Below are 23,706 nucleotides of genomic sequence, written 5' to 3' on the forward strand. Positions count from 1 at the left end.
ATTAAATTAAACTGCAGTAAGCTTCATTTAGAAGGTGGATGTGCGAGTCAGGCTAGCATGGGCATTGACCAGTACCATAAATTGAGAGTGGTGTAATATTATTCTATGCTTGCAGGAAATGCTTAGCAAATTAATTACTCCGATTTAACATTTTTCCATAAAAAATTGGCTTTTTTGATATGTTTGATCAAAAAGCAAAATATGATGCTTGCAAATACTGAACTAGTGATCTTGAACTGGAGTTGCTGGACGCAACTATAGCTGTGGGATGCTGGAAGGAAAATCAGTGAAGGAACTGGCAAGATAAGAGCATTGCCCTCTACAAGTACTTGAAAGGAGGGTGTGGGGAGCTAGGGGTTGGCCTCTTCTCACAGGTAACTAGTGACAGGACTAGAGGGAATGGCTTCAAGTTGTGCCAGGGGAGGTTCAGGTTGGAAATGAGGAGACATTTCTTCTCAGAAAGCAGTCAGGCATCGGGACGGGTTGCCGAGGGAGGTGGTGGAGTTACTGTCCCTGGGGGTGTTCAAGGAAAGGTTGGACATGGTGCTTGGGGACACGGTTTGGTGGGTGACATTGGTGGTGGGGGGATGGTTGGACCAGATGGTCTTGGAGGGCTTTTCCAACCTTTATGAGTCTGTGACTCTATTAAATGTAAAGTTACATGGTGTCTGATCATAGATCCGCTTTGGTTGATGCTTGTATCATCTGATTCAGTACAAATTGTGCAAAACGGTTTGAACGTATAAACGGGCTTCAGACACCAAAGCCGTGCGTACAGCCTCTGTGACCCTCAGGTTCCTGCCGGTCTGTTAGCACAGCGCTACAGCCTTCACTGAACAGATGGAAAAGGACGGGGGAAAAAACGCAGACAGCGGCAGAGGAGCAGGACGCTGCTGTGGCATCAGCGCCTCGCTCCAACGGCCGCCCGCGGCCCTGAGGCGCCGTTAACGGCCGCGGGGGGCGGGGCGAGGCCCTCCCCGTGGCGGGGGGGCTCCCTCCGTGCGCAGCCGCGGCGGGGCGGGGGCGGGGCGGGGCCGCGAACTCTGACCCCCGGCTCGGCAGCCGCCGCCGCCAAATAAAGCCGCCGGAGCGCCGCCGGGCCCCGCAGGTGAGGCGCCTCCCCCGGCCGCGCGGTAACGGCCGCCAACGGCTGTTAACGGCCAGTAACGGCCGCCGCCCTCCTTCCCCGCTCCGCCGCCGCTCCCGTCCCGTCCCGTCCCGTCCCGTCCCGCGCCCCCCGACCTTTCACCTACAGGAACCGCTTGTGCCGCCCGCATCCGGGCAGCGCGGCCCCGCGGCGGGGAGAGGCGGCCCCGGGCGGCGGGTGCCGGGCGGCGGGTGCCGGGCGCTGCCCCCCGCGGCCCCGCGCAGCCATCTTGTGCGCGGCCGGGCCGGGCCGGGCCGGGCCTGGCCTGGCGGGGCGGCCCCCGCCGCTGCTCCGTGCCGCGGGCCCGGCGGGGCCCTGAGGCGCCGCCCGGGGCCTCGGGGTGGAGCTGGGGAGGGGGCAGGGGGCGAGCGCTGCGGCCCTGCAGGGAGGGTTTTGTTGGCGGTGTGAACGGCGCGGCGCTTGGGAAAAGGAGCGGGGGCTTCTCCGTGTGTGCTGTGCTGGGGAGGCGGTGTGCACCTGCAGGCTCTTGCTTCTCTATAACTTCAGATTTATTTTTTTTTCTATAACAGCAGTTTCTGCATGAAAATAACTATAAACATATATATATTTTTTCCTGTTAGTCCATGGTGGATACTTACACCATGAGATGTCCTGCTCCCGCAGAGCAGTTAGCCTGCAGCTTGCTCCTTGCTGTGCAGATATCCCTAGGGATACTTGGTTGAGGGAAGTCTTAAAATCTGAAATGCTTGCCTGCTTCTGTCTGTAATTCTTCCTCCAGAAACATTGCAGGCCTTCTTTTGTCACAGGACCAGGTGTTTTCATGTGGTGGTGGTCAACTGCGTGTCTGGCAATGTAAGGAGCACAACCAACATCTCCTGATGTAGCCCAGGAATGGGGAGCTCAGCTATGTGTAAAGGGATAGAGCAGGGTCAGGTTGTTAGCTTGTATGCATTTGTACTGCTAGCAGAAGTAATGGATTTCCTCTGTCAGCACTACAGATGCAGAGGGTGTGCATCCCTTCCTCCTTCGGCAGCTATCCTGGCTTAAGCAACCCTCGTAGTAAGCTTTGTCAACTGGAGTTACTTTGGTTCAAACGGGTAGGGGAGCTCTCGTGTGAGTATCTGCTTTCACAGAGCAGAGGGAAGGTTAACAGCCACCACGAGGAAGTAGTGAGCAGCAGGGCATGCGTTTGGGGGTGGCCATCTGTGATGGGCACAGCTTTTTGGGTGCACACACAGGCTGTAGCATGCAGCTCGCCAATGACCATGGGGAAAGTTGAACGATACCTAATAGTATGTGGGTGTTCTGGTGATACAAAACATCCACATTAAAGGTTTTTTTTTTTTTGTTTTTAAACAGTTAAATGAACTATCTCTTTTCTTCAGTGCTGTTTCAACCAGCTTTCAGCATTTTAAACTTGTGCCAATTCATTATTGGTGTAAGGTAAGCTGCCACAAAAGAGCGCTTTATAAGCATGAAAAATGGTGGATAAAATTGCGGAGGCGCAGTTAATCAAATTCTTGTGCTGTCCATATTCATGCCTTTCAGTCATCAGCCTTGTATTCCAGCGATGCTGCTTTAAATTCTACCAACCACAGTCTCAAAGCAACAAAGGATTTATCTTCTGAAGAATTACTCTTCATTTTCAATTCTTGGAGATTAGAAGGACTTGAGCGAGTCCCGTGTATCTTGTGATAAAGTACTGCAGACTTTGTAAGGAAGGATGAGCCTTTCTGAAAATCATGGTCTAAAAATTGCCTTTCTGTATCAATACTTAAATTAATCTTCTTGGTTTGGCTGGGCCTTCTGTGGAAGGCTGTTCAGGTGTTAACTTGAAATAAACTTCTTCAGCTTGACATCAAGACAGGCTGGGCCAAATGAAGTATTTGACTGCCGTTGTAGGAAGTTAATCCAGTAACTTGAAAAATGCAAAGCACCAAAAGCTAAAGCCAAACCATCTTGTTTTGTCATATTAGCTATAATTAGCAGTTATTTCATTCCGAATAAGTTGAGGTTGCTAATCATAGCTTGGGAGTAAATTTGTGGTGTGAAAACTGCCCCATTTATTTTGGTAATGATTATTCTGGAGTATGAGTAGGACCGTGTAAGTGTCAGCGTGACTAATGCTTTCACTCCTCACTACTTAGTCTGAATGTATTTCCCAGGGCGCTTGACATACGTGTTCATAGGAATTAAAAACAAAAAAACTGTTAACAAAATCTAACCCTGTGATTCTGTAGAGTTGATAAAGAAAAAGAAACAGCAGAGGAAGAAAGTGATGATATTTATATTTACGATATTTATAAAGTTTTTTTTTCTGAGGCTGTTAACACTGATTTACTGGAAAGATAAATTCAGTATTTTTTTTTTTTTTTTCCCGAAGGAAACTTCTGCAGACAGGAACGTGTGTTGAGTTGTGAGGGGGGCAGTAAGTGGTAGTACTGCTGAATAGGTTTGCGAGTCCTTTCTGCAGCATGCCTTCATTTATCAGCTACCCGTCTGCAGTTGTGTGGTTGCTCCGAGCAGGCATGTCACATCACGTTTCAGACATGCTGCCATCGCACAGTGATGGCCGGTTTTTAAAAGGACTTGTGCTTGCTGTGTGGTGTTGGTGCAGTCTTTGTGTGCCAGGTAGGAGAAGTGACCGGGCTGAAACTAGCCTGGTGAAGGGGGAAGCACTCAGCCAGATGCACTTCCTGATGGGGTTTGTTGTGTGGCTCCAGCCGTGGAGCCAGCACGCTTGTTTTTCTTCCTGTGACAGCGCAGGGTTTTGCCAGCCTCGGGGAGGTGCAGTCTGTGGCGGGAGGTGTGCCAGGCAGCTTGGCCTGCTGAGATGGCTTTCCTACACCTAGCTCTGCTGCTTGCAGACAGCCCCTCGCCTCCCTGCCTCTGTCCCGTGAGCTGCCTGAGCTCTTGGGTGCTTGGGCTGCTTCTGGAGGTGCTGCACAGGCCTGCAAGTGAGGCTGTCCCCTTTGGGTGGCCTAACCTGGAGGAGGGACTCTGCAATCTCCTTAAAATTCAGCCTAGCAATGCTCTTTCCTCCCCCCCTCCTGCTCTAACTCTTGCTTACATGAAAAATTAAACACAGCAATTTTAAAGCTGCAAGAGCAATAATTCTAAATGAATTGCACAGGCATGGCTGCCAGTGCATCTTTTTCTCTATTGCTGTGTGCCTTCTAATTATTCCCTTGGGCGTGTACAAGCACCTCATCTTCCCTTGCCTGCAGGTTTGGCTGCTGCAGTTCCTGTGGTTCTGTCTCTTACATACGTGCTCACTAAGACTTGGTGTCTCACAAATTCAATAAATGCTATCTGACTGGGTGTCAAGAGCCACATAAATATTCCCAGGCTCATTGATGAAGAGAATATTACTCCTTTGAGCCTGCCAACTGTTGTACCATCTTGAGCAATATGGCTTAGAGAGTGATAATCCAAAAACAGATCATTTAGGTTCATGTGTTCATTGAGCTTTTTCATGTATGAAGCATTGAGCAGAGTAGCGTCTTGTGTCTTACAAATGTGTTTGGATTCCTTGGCATAGCTGATGATCCACAGAGCATTGCAGGATACTACTCCAGAGTTCCACAAACTCCTGTTAGAACAAGTAACAGAACCTCCTGGCTCTGCACATTTAATCACAGAGGGATTAAGTGCTTTCCGTTTTATGTGCAGGTATTTATTAAACAAGTTTGGCATCGGTTGTGCTGAATTCTTAATTAGCATGCGATGGGAAGGGAAGTGAGGCCTAGTTTCCATTTTGAGGTACAGTGCAGCTGTGAGCCCCATGTGATGACCTGAGCTAGACCAGTATATCCTTAGTTTGTCTTCTGAGGTTTGTTGAAATCATTTCATACTGAAGCAGTATGACTACAGAAAGAGATTAAGTCAGTTTCTTCTAAGAGGGAATTATTGATTATTAACTAGCTTTCCATTCTATTAACATTTTGAGCTTTTCTAAAAAATCACATTGGTCTTCCTATAATTCTTTTTAAGGAAGTAAATTTCACAGTACCTTCTGCAGTCATAGCTAGTTAGCATGCCTGTACCTCTAAAGCATCTACAAAGCTCTCCTGTGACTATTAGTTCAAACACACATCTTATCTTCTACAGGTGTATCTTTCTCAGGTGCATTTCATCCAGAAAAGACCCCTGTCTTAACACCTTCCACGTGTCTGCGGAGTCATTACTGCTATCATTCTGCATTCAATATATATATTTTAATATATGGAGTCAAACTGGTTTGACAGTGCCAGGAAAATCAGTTAAACTGCTCATATTTTATGAGCACCATGTTTGCAGCATTAAAACAACTCTGGGTCAGGCTTCTGACCTTTTTTGGGAAGTAATCTGGAGATCTCTGGGCTGAAAGCACTTTTCACGTGCTGTATCTTCATACTGAATGCGGTCTGTTCTCATTCAGCTGAAGGGTGTTAAAGCAGAATCGAGATAATTCATAGTGGGGCAACTATACCAGTAATAAAATGTAATGTAACTGAACAAGAGATGTTACCATTTGTATTAACTGGAGAGTCCAAACATCAAAAAATACTCTTACTGCAATTGCTTTTGAAGTCCTTAATCTGCCCTGGTATAATATTTTGGCATGCTATTAGACAGAAACTTCCTGCTAAGATAATTAAGGTCGTGTAACTTCTGTCCCAGGAGAAGGATAAGAGTTACCCTTTGATGTCTTCTGGGTGTAGCTGTACCAGCAGAGGGATTAGAGGCTGTCAGATCTGCTGCCTGTTCTCATGGGAGTGTTTCCTACCCGTTTTTGTAGGAGTAAGCCAAAAGCAAGCAGTTTAAATGATTCTTTCCTGAGTTATTTTGACTAGACCATTGAGAAAACTACGGCATGCACGAGCTGAGGAAATGGAGGAGAGTTGTTGAGTTTTAGTGCAAGATAATGAAAATCTTCCACTGGCGCCATGGCTCATGGAGTGCTTGCCTAAAGTAACGATGGAAAAGCATGGGCTGTGATGCCAGCTTCAGTGCTGACAAGTTTGGGCTAACACTGAAGACAGCGATGTGTTCAAAAATAATTTTGATTCTTCCTGCCAGGAAGGCTTGCCAGATTATTTACTAGGGCGTAAACTAATAATATTTTTGTAGGATTTACACACAGAAAGAGATTAAAGTTGCATTTCATTTGTGAGTCTGAAGATTAGAGAGATGCAATAAATGCCATGTAACTAATAGAAAAGTGGTCTGATGCCTGTCTTCTGTCAAAACGCCTGCTTTTAGAGGCTTTAATAAATGGGGCTGGTGGACTGAGATTTTTAAAAGTAAATAGTTGGCTATATTATCTCTCTCTGGGTTACTTTCCTACACTTTTGGAAGTGCTTCCCTCTTTGGTTTTAATTATATGGAAAATACAAGCACTAGAGAAATAATTTCAAAAACAAATACAAGGGTTTTACTTGTAAGGTAGATTTAATCATTATAAAGTACAGCTGCTAATACCTGTGTTACTCTGTACTGAGGTGAAGAGAAGAGTCTTCCTGTGTTGGGTATCTACCCTTAAGCAAATGATTTGTCCCTGGCCTCAGAAATTTACCACTAATGCCAAATATGCAGACAGATCATCATAGGCTGAGGGTACAAAAAGAAAGAAGAGGGCATTGAAGAGAGGCAGTGATCTAGTCATGTTGACAGTCCAAATGTCAGTTTTCCTTAAGCAACACATCTCCTTTAAGGAAAGCTGAAGGAAGGTTATGTATTCGTTTCATGGAGCTTTAAACTGTTTCCAATCCTAATGCTAGATCTGTAAGAAGTTACAAGAGGTCATTTGGGAGCTTCAGTGGAGAAGTTATCGTTTAAATAAATGGTCGTGGGGCAAAGCATTTCCTACCATTTCTCTTTATACCTTGAAGGTTCTGAAAAATGAAGGCAAGAATCTTAAGTCTGATGTGAAAAAGGGAAAGCAGTAGAGCAATGAGGCAGTAACTGCAATATTCAGCTGTTGACTCACTAGTTGAATCGGTGAGTAAAAATAATTTTTTGCAAGGATGTTCAGAAGGAGATATCAATGAGGTAAAAAGTAATTGGTTGGTGCTTGCAAGCAGCTTTAGTGTTTGATGTATTGGCAGGAGTCTTGGCTCTACTCCTTCCCCCTCTTCGAGTAATGCTATTAGTTTGCAGTTCACTTTTGGTTATATTTAATTGAGGGACATTTTAAAGAGGATTCCAGAAGTATTTGCAGCTCTTTTTTGTTGTGTTCTCTAATCTCTTAGAATTCCAGATCTCACCTTTCCTAGTTAGGTTGCTCATCACATTTATATTTCCTTCCTAAAGCTGGCTTTAACTGGTGTCTGGATAAAGTTTGGTTTATCTTAATCTGTCTTGTTCCCTTTGCAAAACACACTCAGTCAAGAACCCATCAATTACTTGAATCAATTTACTTTTCTATATGAATAATAAAAAACATTTCTCATATGCTGCCTGATGTGTGCTTTGAAAGCGTGTGGCATAACTTGGACGAGAATAGAAGAAAGTATCTTTGAAATCAGGAGGATTTATATTAGATGAAAACACCTTGGATTTTATTTCCAGTTACTGAAGATCGAATCTCAGACTGAGAGATCTCTTTTGAATCTTCTGTACTGGAAAATTAAAATTTTGTATTAAGTCCTTAAGTCCTTAAAGAACATGTCCCAGTTTTGGATAGCTCTGAGTTTAGAGTATTTGTTATTTTACATGAATCAGTTCAGCCTGGATTGTTGGCTGGAGCAATTCCAGAAAAGCTTTTAAAAGGATGAAAACTGTCCTAATCTTGTAAGTTTATATAATATAAGGAAAAACAGCTAAAGTGTTATTTCTGTTCAGTTGCTTGCAGGGATCTCTAAAGAGTGACTGTGCACACCTGATGTGAAGTATACCATAGGTACCTTAGGTAAGCGAAAGATGAAGTACAAAGCACTTTACATCTGACCCAACTTCAGTTTAGAACTTGTCGGTAGCTGATTCTCCGTGACCTGTCCCGACTCCCCTGTCTCGAGTGTCAGGAGGCACAGCCTGCCAGGTGGTTACTGATCAAAGAGGTGGTCTTGCAGCTCTGCAGGGCTGGGAATGGAGTGTGTCTGACTCCACACTGAGCTGCATGGGGCAGCTGAGCAGGCCAGAGGCAAAGGGTACAGTTTCACAGTGCAGATGAACTGAATTAACAGCTCTCTGCCACGGAAAGTGGGAAGGGAGTTCTTCCTCCTTCCTCATCTTCCCCTTTTCTCCCTCTCCTGACTACTAACCATGTGTTCTCTTGTCTGCTGTGGGACGAATCTGAATGCAAACTAAATTAGCTCAGTGTGCTTGCATAACAGATGTTCGGTGCTTTTTCTGCTGTTTTTCTGTCTTTTTAATGAGTTGAATTGCCTTACCACAGTCAGCAATGCCAGACCTTGGTCAAGACCTTTCCCTTGGGAGAGCTGAAATTTTGTTCAAACTGCCTTTGAAACTATACCTGGACTACACAAATAAAGAGGCTTCTGCCAGTCCAGTTCTTTAAATGGACTGCTCAGAACATTAGGTGTATACCTGTGTGTAAGCACAAGCAAGAGATTAAATAAAGCAAAAATGGGGCAATGGGATAGGAATGGGTTTCAGCTAGCAATTTTCACAGTCGTGCTGTGACATCAAATGGGGCCTGACAGCTCATAATTTAAGCACTGAAGCTTGTGGACTTTTCGCTAGTGTAGATGCTCTTCAGAATAAAGTCATGTAGTTCATTGGAGGTGATTTAAGATGTTTCAGCACAGAAAACAATTGTTAGAAGTACTGGTTGGTCAGTTAGGTCCCTTGTGGTTAGGATCACTAAGCTGGGGGGGAGGAGGGCTGACAGGATGAAACAGAAACCAACCCCAAAGCACCCATTGCTAAATAATTCTGCAACTTAAAATGGTGAGTATCAAAATACAAGCATTGATTATTCTGTCAGTTCTCAAAAATACTCCTTAATTTCACATTTTAAAAAAAGGAATAATTCTGTAAAATGTATCACTTTTTCATTGTATGTAATTAAAGATACATCGATTATAAAGGGTGTTTGCAGTGCAGGAGTTTGTACACCAGTGTGAGCCATAGCTTGACTTATGTCACATCAGGTAAGTGAGGGAAGAACCTGATTTTCATTAGCTTATGTTGTAGCACGTAGTTGAGGGTGACACTTGGCAATCATGCTTTTTTCTTAAAGTCCAGCTCCTTGGGCCAAAATTAGGAGTCTGTTCTGAAGAGCTGTGATATGTAATCAAGGACATCAGTGCAACTCCTGACAAAGTACTGTAGCTCTCATCCCACCTGTAAGACACAGACGGACAAAGTACAGCTGAACAGTTGCTGAGCATTGCTGTTTGCTGCATGGTGTTTTAACACAAACTTCAGGAAAATGCATTACTCTTCCGTCATTCAGTGAATTCAGAAGCAGCTCATCCACGTGTACGCTTGAAGTGAGGAGGTGAGATGGAGGATTAATTCGCTAGGGAATTTATCCATTTTAGGCAGTCCTCGATTGTTTACAGGCTTGTTTCTAGCACAGAAGTTTAAAAATACAGTGTTACAACAACATAAATGCACCAGTACATTTACTCCTGTAATAGGACTGTATTCAGTTCCAAAGCTCAAAGTTAAAGAACTTGTAACTCAAAGCAATTAGTTCAACAGCTTTTCCATAACTGATGTAGCATTTATAAATCAAGCACTTGACAATTTTGCAGTATACCCTCAGAAACACACGATCACAAGCTCAATACTTTCAGAGACTGAATTTGCAATGAAATAAGTGAATAAGGCTTTACCAGAAGGATGGTGCTTCGTTCTGGAAAACTCATTTATGTATTTTTTTCTTATTTAGCAATGGCTTTGAATGACAAAATGTCAACATAAAAATGTTAACAGCTAATAAACCATTCTTCTTGCTCAAGTGACAGGTTTTCTAAAAGAACAAGTTCAAGAGGATGATTGTTGCATCAAAAGAGGCTTCAAATTGTTGAGTTCTTAAAAGTGCATGAAAATGCAGAAAAAGTATACTCTACCAATGCATAAATTATAGTTGTAAATACTAATTAAATTATTTCATAGCTCTTTCATGATGTAAGTTATCACTTGGTACTAATTTGAAATGTATCTAGAAATGAACCCACTTAGTGTGTTGAGGATTTTTTATAATTGTGAAGATATGCCAAGAATATATGCTGTCACCTCAGCAATCCCACCTAACCGCCCAGAATACAAAAAATATACATGCACATGTATGCACTCACCTCCTGCTGTTGCAACTGTAGCTGTCATATTTTCATGTAACGTTTTCTAGGCAGCTGATCTCTGTGTATGGATTATAACCACTAAGTGTCAAAGGTGGTTTACTTGATATTTTTACTGATTACCTACATACGTTTCAGGGCTGTTATCTGCTCTAAGTTGTCAAGAGTCACCCCCCATTCCTTCAGGCCAGAATAGTTGCAGTGAAGTCCTTCTCTTGTCCCTGGCTCGGCTAGCAGCAAGGGGTTCCTGCTATAAACCTTTGGAGGTTTAGCTACTTTGTTGTGGACTTACCCATGGCCACAGATTCTTTGAGGTCTGTCTATTCTGCTGTGCACTTATTAGCAGGCCACAGCCTCTTCAGAGGTGTATCTGCTGCTGTATGGACTTACCCACAGCCACAATCACCTCCAGGTGTACCTGCCCTGGTGTGGCCTTTTCCATTGCCCACAGCCCCATCAGGCACCTGCTGTGTTGTGCTCTTATTCGCGGCCACAGCCGCTTCGAGGTGTTGTGGCATGGCCTTGTTCACGGACATGGAGACCACAAGGTGTGCCTGCTGCAGCACGGACTTCTCCATGGCCACAGATTCCTCAAGGTGTACTTTGCTCTGGAGTGGACTCAGCTGTGGCCACAGATGCCTCAGGGTGTACGTACTCCCATGTGGATTCATTCACAGGTCACAGCCCCTCTGACTTGCCTTCAGTTCAGAGTTCCAGCCTGCCCACTGCAGCAGCGCAGGAACAGCAGCGATGTCCTGGCTGTTGGCCAGCTCAGGCTCGTGGCTGTACCTGTTATCAAACTGTTCCTAGCACAGCAAACCAAAACGATAAGGAGCAGAGCAAATGGCAGAAGGAAAAGCGGACACTAATAAGCACTGGATTCTGGCATACAGGAAGGCAAGCAGGCCCCATAGCAAGCACAGGAGTCTGCCAATTAGCAGCCTAACTGCTATAACATGTATAAATTTGATCTAGCACACTCCACACTGAAATCATATCTGTCAATCATCTCAAACCCTTTGGGCCCCACATTGGGTGCCAAGAAGGACTGTTGTGTTGTGGTTTAGCCCCGGCAGGCAGCTCAGCCCCACACAGCTGCTCGCTCGCTGTCCCTTGGTGGGGTGGGGGAGAGAATCGGGAAGGTAAAAGTGCGAGAACTCATGGGTTGAGATCAGGACAGTTCAGTGGGTAAAGCAGAAGCCGTGCACAAGCAAAGCAAACCAAGGAACCCATTCACTGCTTCCCATCGGCAGGCAGGTGCTCAGCCACTTCCAGGCAAGCAGGGCTCGTCACGCAGAGCGGTTCCTTGGGAAGACAAACGCCATCACTGCCAGCATCCCCCCTTCCTCCTTCTCTACCCCAGCTCTATTGCTGAGCATGACGCCACACGGTGTGGGACACCCCTGTGGTCAGCCTGGGCCAGCTGTCCTGGCTGTGTCCCCTCCCAGCCCCTCACTGGCAGGGCAGCGTGAGGAACAGGAACGGCCTTGGCTCTGCGCGAGCACTGCTCTGCAACGACTGAAACCATCCCTGTGTTATCACCACTATTCTCATCAAAAATCCCAAACACAGCACTGTGTGAGCCTCTATGAAGAAAATTAACTCTATTCCAGCCGAAACCGTGACAGGTGCATGTAGGATTTATACTTCAAACTCATAGCTGGTGAATTTGTGAGTATGATCAAGAATTTATGTAGTTTCAAGAAGAGTTTCCTCCTTATTTTTGCAATATTTATAAAATCACTTGTTGGTAAAAGAATATATGGATGTGGTGTTTTTTTTTAGATGCACTATAAGATGTACGAGGAAGCATTAATGTTAAAACCAGCATTCTTAAAAGCTGTCCTTGTGTGGTGGTTGAGACCCTTAATTATGGACACTTAAGTGTTTGTTAGGCTTTTTTGATTTTTCTTTTTTTTTCTTTTTTTTTTTTTTTTCTGAGAGCTGTACTGTTTGCAAGTTATTCTCTAAAGATTATAGTTGTTGAGAAAAACCTTCTTTAAAGTTTTGAATGGACACATGACATTCTTGAAGTCTAGAAAAAGCTGGGTTTGAAAACTCTTGTAAGCACAGATTTCTCTTTCTTCGTTCTGAAGAATCACATCACAAGTAAAATCTTTTGGACCATTAAAATTCTTCTGAGTGGGAAAAGATAGCAGCATCAGTTGTGTAAGGAACGGTAACCTAGTCAGGCTCTTAGTGTTTATTGTAATTTCATTAGTTTTATGTTTAAAAACCATCACCTTTAAAGCAGTTTGGTTTTTAAACAATTTGTCAAAGGATTTTCTTACCGCTGTCCCTTGGCTGTTCTTCAATTTTGCTCATTTTTAGGGCGTTTAGACTGTACTGCTACAGTCGAGTGCATCGTGGTGGTTGTGATTGCATAACACACGATTCTATTCCAAATTACTTCCTACTTTTTTATCATCTGCAAATTAGAATTCCTGCCAAAATAACCCGTCAAGACAGAATCTCTTTTAGAGAACCTCTTCTGCTCTTAAAACAGAGTACATGTATACTTCTGTTGCTTATAGTGCCAGGAATAAAGGAAGCCTATGGCTAATTCTGGATTTGAGAGAGCTGAGTATTTTCAATATTTTATTAGCTCTGTTTGACAACACTGAATTAATAATGTAAAAACACCTCTCTCTTACAGCCTTTCATCCTCCTCACAAGAGAGGGATCCTGTTACAGACAGGTGTTAGCACCTGTACAGAATTGTGTTGTAACTGGTGCAAACTCTCGCCATGCTCTTGGTATTTGACAGTATGGCCAAAAACATAAAGTCCACGCTTCACATTACCTGAGGTGACATACCTTTAAATAGAGACATCCACACCAAATCATCACCTTTGCTTATCAAGTACTTCAAATGCTCTCTTCTTGGAACTCAGTCAACAAAGAGAAATTGATAGGAACTCCTGCCACACTCCCAAAGAGTTTGCTACCCCGAAGACGTGTCTTTTTCAGGATTCAGTCAACACCTCTTATGTTAAATGCAGCCTCTAACGCTAGTGGGAGTTCTCCTCCTCACAAGTATATAGCATTTTGCATATACATAGCTCAGTAATTAAGCTGCTTGTTCAGAGCCTGCACCTGTGGTGGTTTAACACCAGTAGGTAGCTAAGACTACAGCACCACCCTGTAGCTCCCCCTCCTCAAAAACACAGGGGAAGAAAATATGAAGAAAGCTCATGGGTGAAGATAAGGACAGGGAGATCGCTCACCGGTTATTGTGACAAGCAAAACGTAGTGGAGCACTGAGAACTAAAGCAAACTGAACACACCTTCCTCCCCAACCCCTGCTCCTGCGGGGGCTCTCCATGGGCCGCAGCCTCCTCCAGGCCACATCCACCTGCTCCACCGGGGGCTCCTCCACCCATGGGGGGGCTGCAGTGTGGAGATCTGCTCCATGTGGGACCCATGGGCTGCAGGGGGACAGCCTGCTCCACCAGGGGCCTCTCCACAACCCACAGGGGAACTGCTGCTGCCTGCCTGGAGCACCTCCTGCCCTCCTGCTGCACTCACCTTGGTGTCTGCAGGGCTGCTTCTCACTCCTCTGTCCCCACTGCTGTAGCACAGCAATTTTTCCCTTTTCTTAAATCTACTGTCAGAGGTGCATCCAGCATGGCTCACTGGCTCAGCTTTGGAGCCATCTGGAGCTGGCTGTTACGTGACATGGGGCAGCTGCTGGGCTCTGCTCAGCTGAGGTAAGCTCAGCAGTCTGGCTCATGCCAGAGCAGTTCCCAGCAGCTGGTCTGGGGCTCCTCGGGGGGCTCCATCTTAGGGCTGGCTGTGGGCACTGGCAGCCAGACCCCTCAGGTGAGGGGAGGAGATTGCAGAGCTTCTTGAGGCAGTCATGGTCCTGACACACGAGGGATCAGCTTATGGTTCTGGTCTGTATTCAGCTGAACTGTAAAGTCCAACATTAAAGTTGATTTTAAGGATATCAGTGACTGAAGAGAATAAAAATTTGTTCTCTTTGCATTGTATAGAGTGAAAAATAGCTCCTACAATATTGAATAATTGATGATCGTTTGATAAAGATATTACAGTGCTTTAATAGTTACATTCTCCTTTGAACCAAGACGACAGACTTCTCACCACTTTTAGCAGTGTTGTATCATGCTTGTTTCAGGTTCCCAGAATCTTAAGAGTATTTCTTCTATGCATATGAAGGTGGTGAGCATGGTCAACTGAAGTTTGCAACACAGAGAATGATCAAATAAGAGTCTTCATTATTTGTTAATCTGTTAATTTCAGATTTCATAAAATAGAATTTTTCTGCATATACAAGCTCCAGGACAGGTACCTCTGTAACACTGTAAAGTAAACCCAGCAAATATTTGCATTAAGAAGTAATACTGAAGCTGCAAAAATGTGGAACAAAACTCAGGTTCTGAGCAAAGATGAGCCACCATTTAGTTCTGTGTAGGGACTTGAAAAGATCAGTATCTATTAAATGAAATAATAACACCTAAAAAAGACTGTGCAAAAGAGTATTTCAATAGGAGGGTTAGCTGAAAATAACCTTACCTCTGAAACTTTATAAATGCAGTGCTTTACTTGCTTTGTTTTTAAAAATAACTTTGACTATTACAGTTCTCATGATTATGAAGCATTACCCTTGCTAGGAAAAAAGAGTGGGGCAAGAAGATAGATCTCTGTCTGTCTCCTGATCCTACAGTACTTTATGTAACTTGTGCACTAGGAGTCTCTACTAGACCACTTCACCATCCTGTGTTGCTTTTTTTGTCCTTGGGGATGTATGTTGCTTCTTTTCATCCTCTGTTTCTTGTTTCTTCACCAGGCTCATCCATAGGATCGAAAAATAAAAACTCCAAGGCACATCTCACAACAATTTTCAAAATTCATAGAGCTGCGAGAAGATATGGGAGACTTCGGATGGCTTAAGTGGATGTAAATTCTCTTGCTGTGGAAAACGGTGACCCTACAATTTCGCTTCACCACTGATGCTGGAGTAGCATTTGTATGGTAATGTAACAAGTCAAGTCATTCATCGGGCTGCAAACTAACACAGAATAAAATAAAACTTTGTTGCTGGCTGTGAGGTCACAGATGCACCAGTGCTGGCAGCAGGGGGAGGCAGGAAGCTCAGGCCAAGAGGTAGTTAGGGCTAGTCCTTTTGGTGATAGAAAGGATTTGCAGAGGCCAGTAATGAGTCTGTGACATTAAAAAGAAAAGACCTTGCCACCTTGTCAAGACAGTGGACAAAGTAATCACAGAGGTTTGGAAATAACAGATCTCTCCGTTTTATATTTACTGAGTTAGTGAGAAAAATATTAATGTGTTGCTAAGTTAACTTAAAGTAATTGTATGACAGAAAACATTAAGGAGAATCTTTAATTATAATTTTGAAGTGCCACAGATACAATAGGTAGGATTTTTTTCTTACTTAGTCAATTTCTGTAAAATTTATTTTTCCAGATATTGCTTTCTGTGCAAGTTCATTATGATTACATTTTTTTTTACAAACAATAAATTAAGCTTTCACTCTGCAGTGTAGTTGATTTCCATGTGCTGCTGATCTGGTGCACCAGCTGTAGCAGTAATTAGTATTCAGTATTCTTGTTGGAACATGCAAATCCTGCAGGCCAGAACATGAAGAGCTACAGAAAAGCATTAAGAAAACTTAAAGTAACCGTAGGCTCTGTTGGTAGATATGACAAAAATTGAGTGTCATAAATCATGCTTTGTTACGGGAAGGATTATAGACCTAGCTTTTCTGATGGGAAAATGATATTGATGTAATCGAATTTCCTTCAGGAAAACAATGCAGAGAATGCTACAGACAATGATTGTAGAATGGAAAATCTTACTGCAATCTCAAAAGGCTAACGTAGGAGCAAATGTATTTTCCACTTGTACTTAACCTTTGTAATTGCTATTGGTGGATAAAATTGGTTTAAACTGTTCAAGATAAGCTTTCTTGTGCATAGCTATTTAAACTAGACACTCGGTGAAATAAAACTTTAAAAGAAGGTAATCTTGAATTGTGTCCTTGAAAACACCTGCACAGTGGACCTCCACCGAGGTAGTCAAAAGATTCTTCGCTTAGTTAAGAGGGAAAAATTAATGTTCAAACCAAACTGCTTTCAAAATATTTTGATTTTTTTTTCTTAATTGCAATCAACTCTTATTGTTCCCATAACTAAGAAATTAGTACATTTTTGAATTGTAGAATATTCCAGGCAGGAACAGGCCTCAGGAGGTGTCTATTCCAAACCCCCACTCAAACCAGGGTCAGCTATGAAATCAGAATTTCAGATTTTTATTTGCTCTTAATTTTCTGCTCCAAATTTTTGGCAAAATATTGTTATATGTGTAACAGTTCTGGTATGTCAAATCGTCACAAAACAGCACATTCTTCTTCTGAAATAACTCTGCAAACGGTCCATCTGTCCTACCCAAAAGCGTGTCTTTATTACTAATTGGTTTTCTAATTTGCTTTTAAGACTTTTTTTTTTTTTAAATTAAATTGTACTAATTTCTGGTGCAGTGTGCATAAGCAGTGCAATATTTTGTTGCTAGTATTTTATGTAAAGGAAGAAAACATCTGATAGTGTTACCTGACTTGAAAATCTTTAAATAGTGATTGTGCTGCAGCTCACAGTATGCAGAAGTAGGTTAACAGAGTACTACTGCAAAGGTGTTGCTAGGTATTAGATCTTCTGAGGAGATAAAGCTTTTCAATATAAGCTTCATTCTCATGTTTTTTGTGTACGTCTGTCATCTTTTGCTTTAATTTAACTAACAATGCTAGCGGGAGAGTAAGAATTGTCTACAGGGACCAAATGTTTCTGTACTCTTCCCATCCACACCATATACTTCCAAGTACTACAGTTCTTACCTTAATCAAAAGATACCTCTCTTTCCAATTAGAAGAGCAGAATGGAAAGCCCGTCTGGACGCCTACCTGGACAGCCTGCTCTAAGGAACCTGCTTTGGCAGGGGGTTGGACCCTTTCGAGGTCCCTTCCAACCCCTTCAATTCTGTGATTCTGTGACTCCAAAATGATTTACATTTTTATTTGTAAAATTGATTGAGAAAGGTTAGAAATCACTGGGGTAGGAGACAGTTCCCAGAAGTTCTAGGAGGGTAAAAGAGTGAAAGTCAGTTGATTTTATTTGCTATATATACAGTTTTTCTACATATATAACCACTTTCATCAACGCTTTTCATATGGTTAAACAACACTATTCCTGCACATAAAATAAATAAATCTGTGTTGTGTAAAAAAATCCTTTATACTGGCACCATTTATTCATATGTTAATACAGCAGTATATATGTTGGTTTTAAACATCTTCATCCTTCTGTCTGCAATGAGAAAGCTGTATAACCCAAGCATATTGCATATTTGAAGCAAAGTAAATTGTGTACATAGAGAAATCCTTTAAGAGTACTTGTATACAGGTTTGTATAAGATAGTGTTCTTATTACAGCTTTTTTTCAGAAAAGTAAGTATATTGCTTCATAATTTGTGTCTGTTCCTTTTACAGACTGCCTGGCAAATATTTCTGTCTAGGTACCCAAACAAACAAACAAGGCATACATCTGAATATTTAATCCTGCTTTAAGGCAGTGTCTGTAAAATCATACAGAATTCTTCTCATGAGGATTTGGATTTCTTCCTACAGTATTGATGGCTAACCAACATCTGTTTTTAGGAATAAATATTTTTTGCCTCCCAAGTAGGGCCTCATACTAATTACAAAATTGACCTTCAAGTGCTCCTGTTACACTAAAGGATTAGTATGCATTCAGAAGAAGTTATGGGTTTTGCCCTTGCTTTACATCAACAAAATTCCAGTTTTTAAGATGTTAATTATGTCCCTGCTGATGGCAGGGCCAATTAGACACTTTTATTCTCACAGGGAGTTTATTATTTTGTTGCTCTTTGTGAAAGCAGCAGGGGAAAAACACATCTCTGTGAGTTGAGTATAAAGATAAAGAAGTTTGCAAATAGAAAATAAATTACTAATTGTATAGTATAATTGAGCTTTAAATTCTTCAGGGATGTCGCCTTCAGACAATTAGGAATGTGCTTCACTTACCTGGAATATATTTTCCCCAAGATACTTTTACTATTAGAGATGTTAAGCATCTTCTTTCTTTTTTTTTTTTTTGACAGGAAATTCTGGTGATTAAAGATCATGGCAACCATAGAGGAACTGGCCCATCAAATTATTGAGCAGCAAATGGGAGAGGTACATACATTTTGAGAAATATTTAAGAAAGTTTGAATATTAAAATGTACAGACTAATAAGTAAAAACCAAAGTTACAAGAGAAAATAAGTTTTAGTATACCCAAAGCTTCAGGAAACCCTCCCATGGAAGACTAGAAGATCTTACTGTGTCCACCTTAAAGTTATACAGCAAAATCTTTCTTGGCCAAAGTTTACCCCACAGAAATGAAGCTAAAGAAAATCTAGCAGTATTTCCAGTAAGTAACTAGCTGTTCAGCTGTGCCTTTTGGGCCTATAGTGGTCTGCAGAGAGCTGTCTGGTTGAGCAAATTGCTTTGCTCACTTTCACTTACAAAACGTACAGTCAAGGGAGTTGTCATTACATAGCTTCTACTTTCCAACTAAGCAATTGCTTCACTTGTCATTTGTTTTTTTAAGTAAAGGTTTGCCATGCTCATCACTGTAAAATATTTGTTGGTGTTTGGTGTATGTCAGGGGGAAGATCGAATTCTTGTTTCTGCAGACTTTGTTTTTCTTGTTTTTTTTTGTACACCACTGTACAGAATCTGTGTGCTGCAGCTATACAGCTTCCAGAGATGCACAGATAGTTTGCAAGTGTGGCTAACTGTATACATACATGCTTATCTAGAATTTCCATCAGTAGCACTTCTCTAATAAGATAGGAGCAGAACAATTATATTTTTAGCTTGAAATATTCACACTCAGCTTCTTGTCAATATCGAATTACTTTTGTCAATATCTTTTTTTGTCATTATATTTTGTCAATATAGAATGACTTTTCAAGTAGTTTTTGTTCCTCTCCATCATGAATTGAAGTAGAAAGGTTGGGGGGCAGGATGGTTAATCTATCCTGTATAAATTCTTGTGGGTTTTGTTATTGTAGCATCTGAGAATTGCTAAGGCTATCTCCAAGGCCGTGAGTGGTGTATGTGATGTATCAGTTTTTCTTTCTCTCTGTGTTCACAGGTGGGAATGGTGTATCTAGCATAGTTTCATGTTGTTAATATAATAAAAAGGCCTAAGTAGGGCTGTATTTCCCGTTTCTTTGTTTGGAAACTGTGGGTTAGTCAAAGCTAGATGATGCGTGTGCCACTCGGAAAAAAGGATGATGAGTTCAAATGACAGTGTTAGCCTCTGTGAGAGTTGTTCTCAATTTCATAATGTGATTTCCATGAGACAGTGAGCTTATCTGGTGTCTCACTGCAATGGGAAAGGGAAGGTCCTTTTTCTGTTTCTTTGTAATCAGATAAGTCAGTTTCTTCACCAGCCAATACAAATGGAAGTTTTTCTGCTGAGTTAATGAGTTGAGTAGGATCAGAGAAGCTTGAAGCCTAAAGGAGATGACTGGTAGCCAAAAGAAGAGAGGCAGAGGAAGAAGCTGAGGAAGTGGAGGTGTGATACTGCTGCATCTGTATGCATGGAGCTGTTGGCTTGTTTCTTTCTTGGTGAAACTGCAGCCTTGCAGTTTTCATGGAGATCCTTCTGTCAGCATGTAGGTTAGGATTTGTCCTTCAGTGGTTTTAGTGTTTTACTCTGCCTGTGATTGTCATTTCTTATTTGGCAACGGTGTGGCTTAAGCATTCCCCAGTCCTCACTTAGCCACTTAGTCTCGTGCTTTGATAGTCTTGTTCACGTGAGTTCTCTTTGTCATTGTGTGGTAGACAAAACTGGAAAAAAAAATATAAAAAAATATGGCATAGTGGAGGACTCTTTTTCCTCTGGGCTGTGGTCAGTCTGCTTATCTGGTACAAGGTGCAGCCCAGTCTGGCACAAAGCAGATGTGGTTAAAAGAACTAAAAAGAATAGCCTAGAGCTGCGCAAGGTGGGATTGCATAAGTGAAAATTACTGTCAAAGAAGCACACTGCCTGAAAGATGGGGTCAGCAAGGGAAGTCAGTCTTACAGGGGCCTTCATGTAGTATTTCACATCCCTTCTCACTATTGATATACAAGCTGTAATCGGCTTGGTGATGTGCATGCTGGATACGAGCTTTGAAAACCATATTGTAAGCTCTATGGAACTTCAGTCTTTTAGCTAGCATTTGTAATTCTCTGAAATGAATGAATAGTTTAAATTGAATTTACAAGAAAAATTTACATGAGTAGAACATGAAAGGAAAAACAACAGGTGTGCCCATTCTGAAGAAAATGTAAAGTGCTCCTATGTTTTATTGCAATATAATAGTCAGGAGAGTTCTAATGGTGTGTTTTGATTTCTTTGTAATGTTAATCCTTGATATGGAACATTTCAAAATACAAAATTATCACAAATGATTTTATGATTGTTTTCACAAAAATGTGTTTTTGCCAGTTTGGGACTTTCTTTGCGTAAAACCAAAACATTAAAAAAAGAATGTTTAGCCTTGCCTAAGTGGAGCATTGTGCAATGTTTATCTTTTCATGCTTCTCATCAGATTTTGCTAAATGTGAGATAATTCATATTTCTACATGAGAGTCATACTACTTAATTCACATAGGGAATTTGTCAAGAACCCACAACAATCTTCTTTCTTTTATCTGTGGTTCCGTATACTAGATATGTGGCAGTTTCTTTCCACAAATCTTCCAAGTACCAGCAACAGAGGAAAGTTACACATTTTTCTAAACAGAATCTATCATATACAAACAAAATATATTTTTAAACAAATTTTAAACAAAAAAATATTTTTAAACAAATTTTAAACAAAACTGCAATAAAAACCTTTATTCTATATAGAAGCAAAACTGTCAAGTTGACAATATTTTGTGGGGATGATGATCAGTTTTGCTTTATATCACATGTAGATTGCAACACTTTAAGTGTAAAGCAGTCCTGGAACACATAGCTTATTTTGTGTAGTTAATACAAGTTCACATAAAAATCTGATTGCCTGTAAGTCACCCATCATGCAAGTCATTTGACAGAGTAATGCAGCATTTCTGTGCTTGAAAGTACCTCCTTCAAACTTTTAATCTTGATGTACAGTTGACTCTTCTTTCTCCTTTACTTAAGCAAAGTGAATGAATTGTTTAACTACTAAAACTGTTCACATTCTTGAAAAATCCAGTATTTTTAGAAAGCAGTGTTCCAAATGTCTTCGTTTGACAACCATTTCTTTTGATGGTGCAGGCAGCTTTAGTAGCACCCCCTCCCTCCAGCGGCTTAATCCCGCTGTCTCATTTATTCTGATGCATTTGCTTCTGAGCATTGTGGTAATCTGGACTGAAGGTTTGACCTATGCTAAGAACAGCCTATGTTTCTCTTTTGCTGGACTATGTTTTGACCTGCATCAGTATCCTATTCCAGATCACTGGATGACTAAACAACCAGGTTTACCTACCAAGCTGAAGGGACAGAATCAAGTAGGTTATAAGAGCTGAGGCTGGTGCCAAAAGTAATGCAGTTTGGGGTGAAGTTGCAAAAGCAGTTTAGGTTGACTGGAATTTGTATTTCTGCTGTAAGGGAAACTCTTGCCTAGCACTCCTTCCTCCTTCTCTTGCTCACCTCCAGCTGTGTCTTCTTGCCTTTCTTGTGCTGGCATTACCACTTACATGGTAGTGTGGTTGCAAAGTCAGGAGGAAGAAAAAAGCTCTCAACCAGTCATGAAACATTATCATTATGGCACATATAAGTATATATTACTTAAATTAATTATTGGGAAAAAGACACAGTTGAATAGGAGCATTTTTAAACGGTATAGAGACTATGAATTATTAGTAGTACAGGAATTGCAGGATGAAACTTTTTTTGATCTGTATAAATAGTTATGCTGCAAAACATTTGGGAAGTTCCCGGGGAATGTAAGCCAACAAATTTAGTCTGGGGGTATCTAAACACTGTGAAGACAAATGTCCTTTGTACTACAAAAAGTCCTGCATTTTGAACCAAGCCTCTGTATGTAGCAGCTGTACTTCTCATTTTCTGTGAACAAATAATCTAATGAATAATACCTATATACGTTTGGCGACAGTATGTGAAATTTTTTAAAAACAGTGATAATTATTAAAGCACTTCCACAAACTATCTGAGAGCAGAGGCTTAAATTTGTTTTCAGATACAGTACTTGCTGAATTTGTCCATTTCATTGATCTGCTCTAAGATTCTTGGTAGTTCCCCAGTAGAGTTCTTTGGTTTTGGTTTTACTTCTTTGAGGCTCAGCAGAACAAAAAAGGCCAATTGCTGTGTTTCCACACCAAAATTTCTTTAGTCACTTTATGTAAGCCATTAAGGTAAAAATAACGTTAGTTTATGTGTAACACAACACAACCATAATGAAAGCTATTGTGTTTAGTTTAGAACATGAACATCAGCAGTAATAATTTGGAAAATACTCAGTCTAATTGACTGAAGTGGATTTGCCAACAGTTGATTGTTTTACTTAGTGTTTCTAAATTTCTAAGTGAAGGTATTTTAAAATAGCTTTAAAACGCTCGTCATGAACAGAATTTTCTAACTAGCAAAATTAAGCAGTTAAATTAGATTGCAAGCATTTGAATTCCTTATATAGGAAGTGTGTCAGACTTTCTATAGCCTTGTGCAGGGAAGTCAGAAGTTGGTAAAACTTTACAGTAGTTCATCCATTGAGTTAGTATATCAGTCCTTAACGTAATATATCCATTGTCAATCCATTACATTTGTATATTCTTTCTAGATCACCCATTCCCAAGGAGCTGTTACACAAACACTAATGGATGGGACAGCACAACGAATACAGATAGTACCTTCAGATTCAGGCCTCTCTTTACCACAACGTATACAGGTATGCTTCATCCAATATATTTTAAAAGTAATGATGAGCTATTTATTTCCACCAATTTTCATGTATTGTTCTTTTTCATTTGCCTCATGTTATTTGCTAGAATGTAAATATTCAGTCCTGGGTGCCAAGGGTTGTTTTTATATAAATAGAAATAAAACATTATTCCAATGCTTTCTTTCTTCCTTTTTACTCAAAAAAAAATTAAGATGTACAAAAATTATAACTGCTGAATAGAATAAAGATTTTCCCCTAACACTGTAGTGATACTGCTCTTTGAAAACTTTTAGATTTAAACTTTTGAGATTCATTAATTCAACTAAGTAGTTGGAGACAATTTGGAGCGGGGATGAGGGGAAATACTGCATTATATTGTTGATAC

General features: G+C 41.4%; 1 protein-coding gene across 8 annotated transcripts in view; it reads left to right on the forward strand.

Moving 5' to 3' along the window:
* Positions 1-1,077: 1,077 nt before the first annotated feature.
* The window catches only part of NR2C1 (nuclear receptor subfamily 2 group C member 1), a 53,332-nt gene continuing 30,703 nt past the window's right edge, over positions 1,078-23,706 (forward strand). Inside the window, exons 1-6 of one of the 8 annotated variants that reach the window (XM_032185641.1) lie at positions 1,713-1,960; positions 2,494-2,551; positions 6,982-8,000; positions 15,170-15,354; positions 18,514-18,589; positions 23,220-23,327. In XM_032185641.1, the coding sequence (XP_032041532.1) occupies positions 18,536-18,589; positions 23,220-23,327 (162 nt within the window). In that variant the 5' untranslated portion in view covers positions 1,713-1,960; positions 2,494-2,551; positions 6,982-8,000; positions 15,170-15,354; positions 18,514-18,535. Of the gene's footprint in view, positions 1,109-1,712; positions 1,961-2,486; positions 2,552-3,486; positions 3,537-4,125; positions 8,001-15,169; positions 15,355-18,513; positions 18,590-18,614; positions 18,827-23,219; positions 23,328-23,706 lie in introns of those variants that run through there. The other 7 variants (XM_032185650.1, XM_032185634.1, XM_032185661.1 and 4 more) reach the window with 7 other exon arrangements.

The sequence above is a fragment of the Aythya fuligula genome, chromosome 1 (assembly GCF_009819795.1).
Source record: "Aythya fuligula isolate bAytFul2 chromosome 1, bAytFul2.pri, whole genome shotgun sequence".
Lineage (NCBI taxonomy): Eukaryota > Metazoa > Chordata > Aves > Anseriformes > Anatidae > Aythya > Aythya fuligula.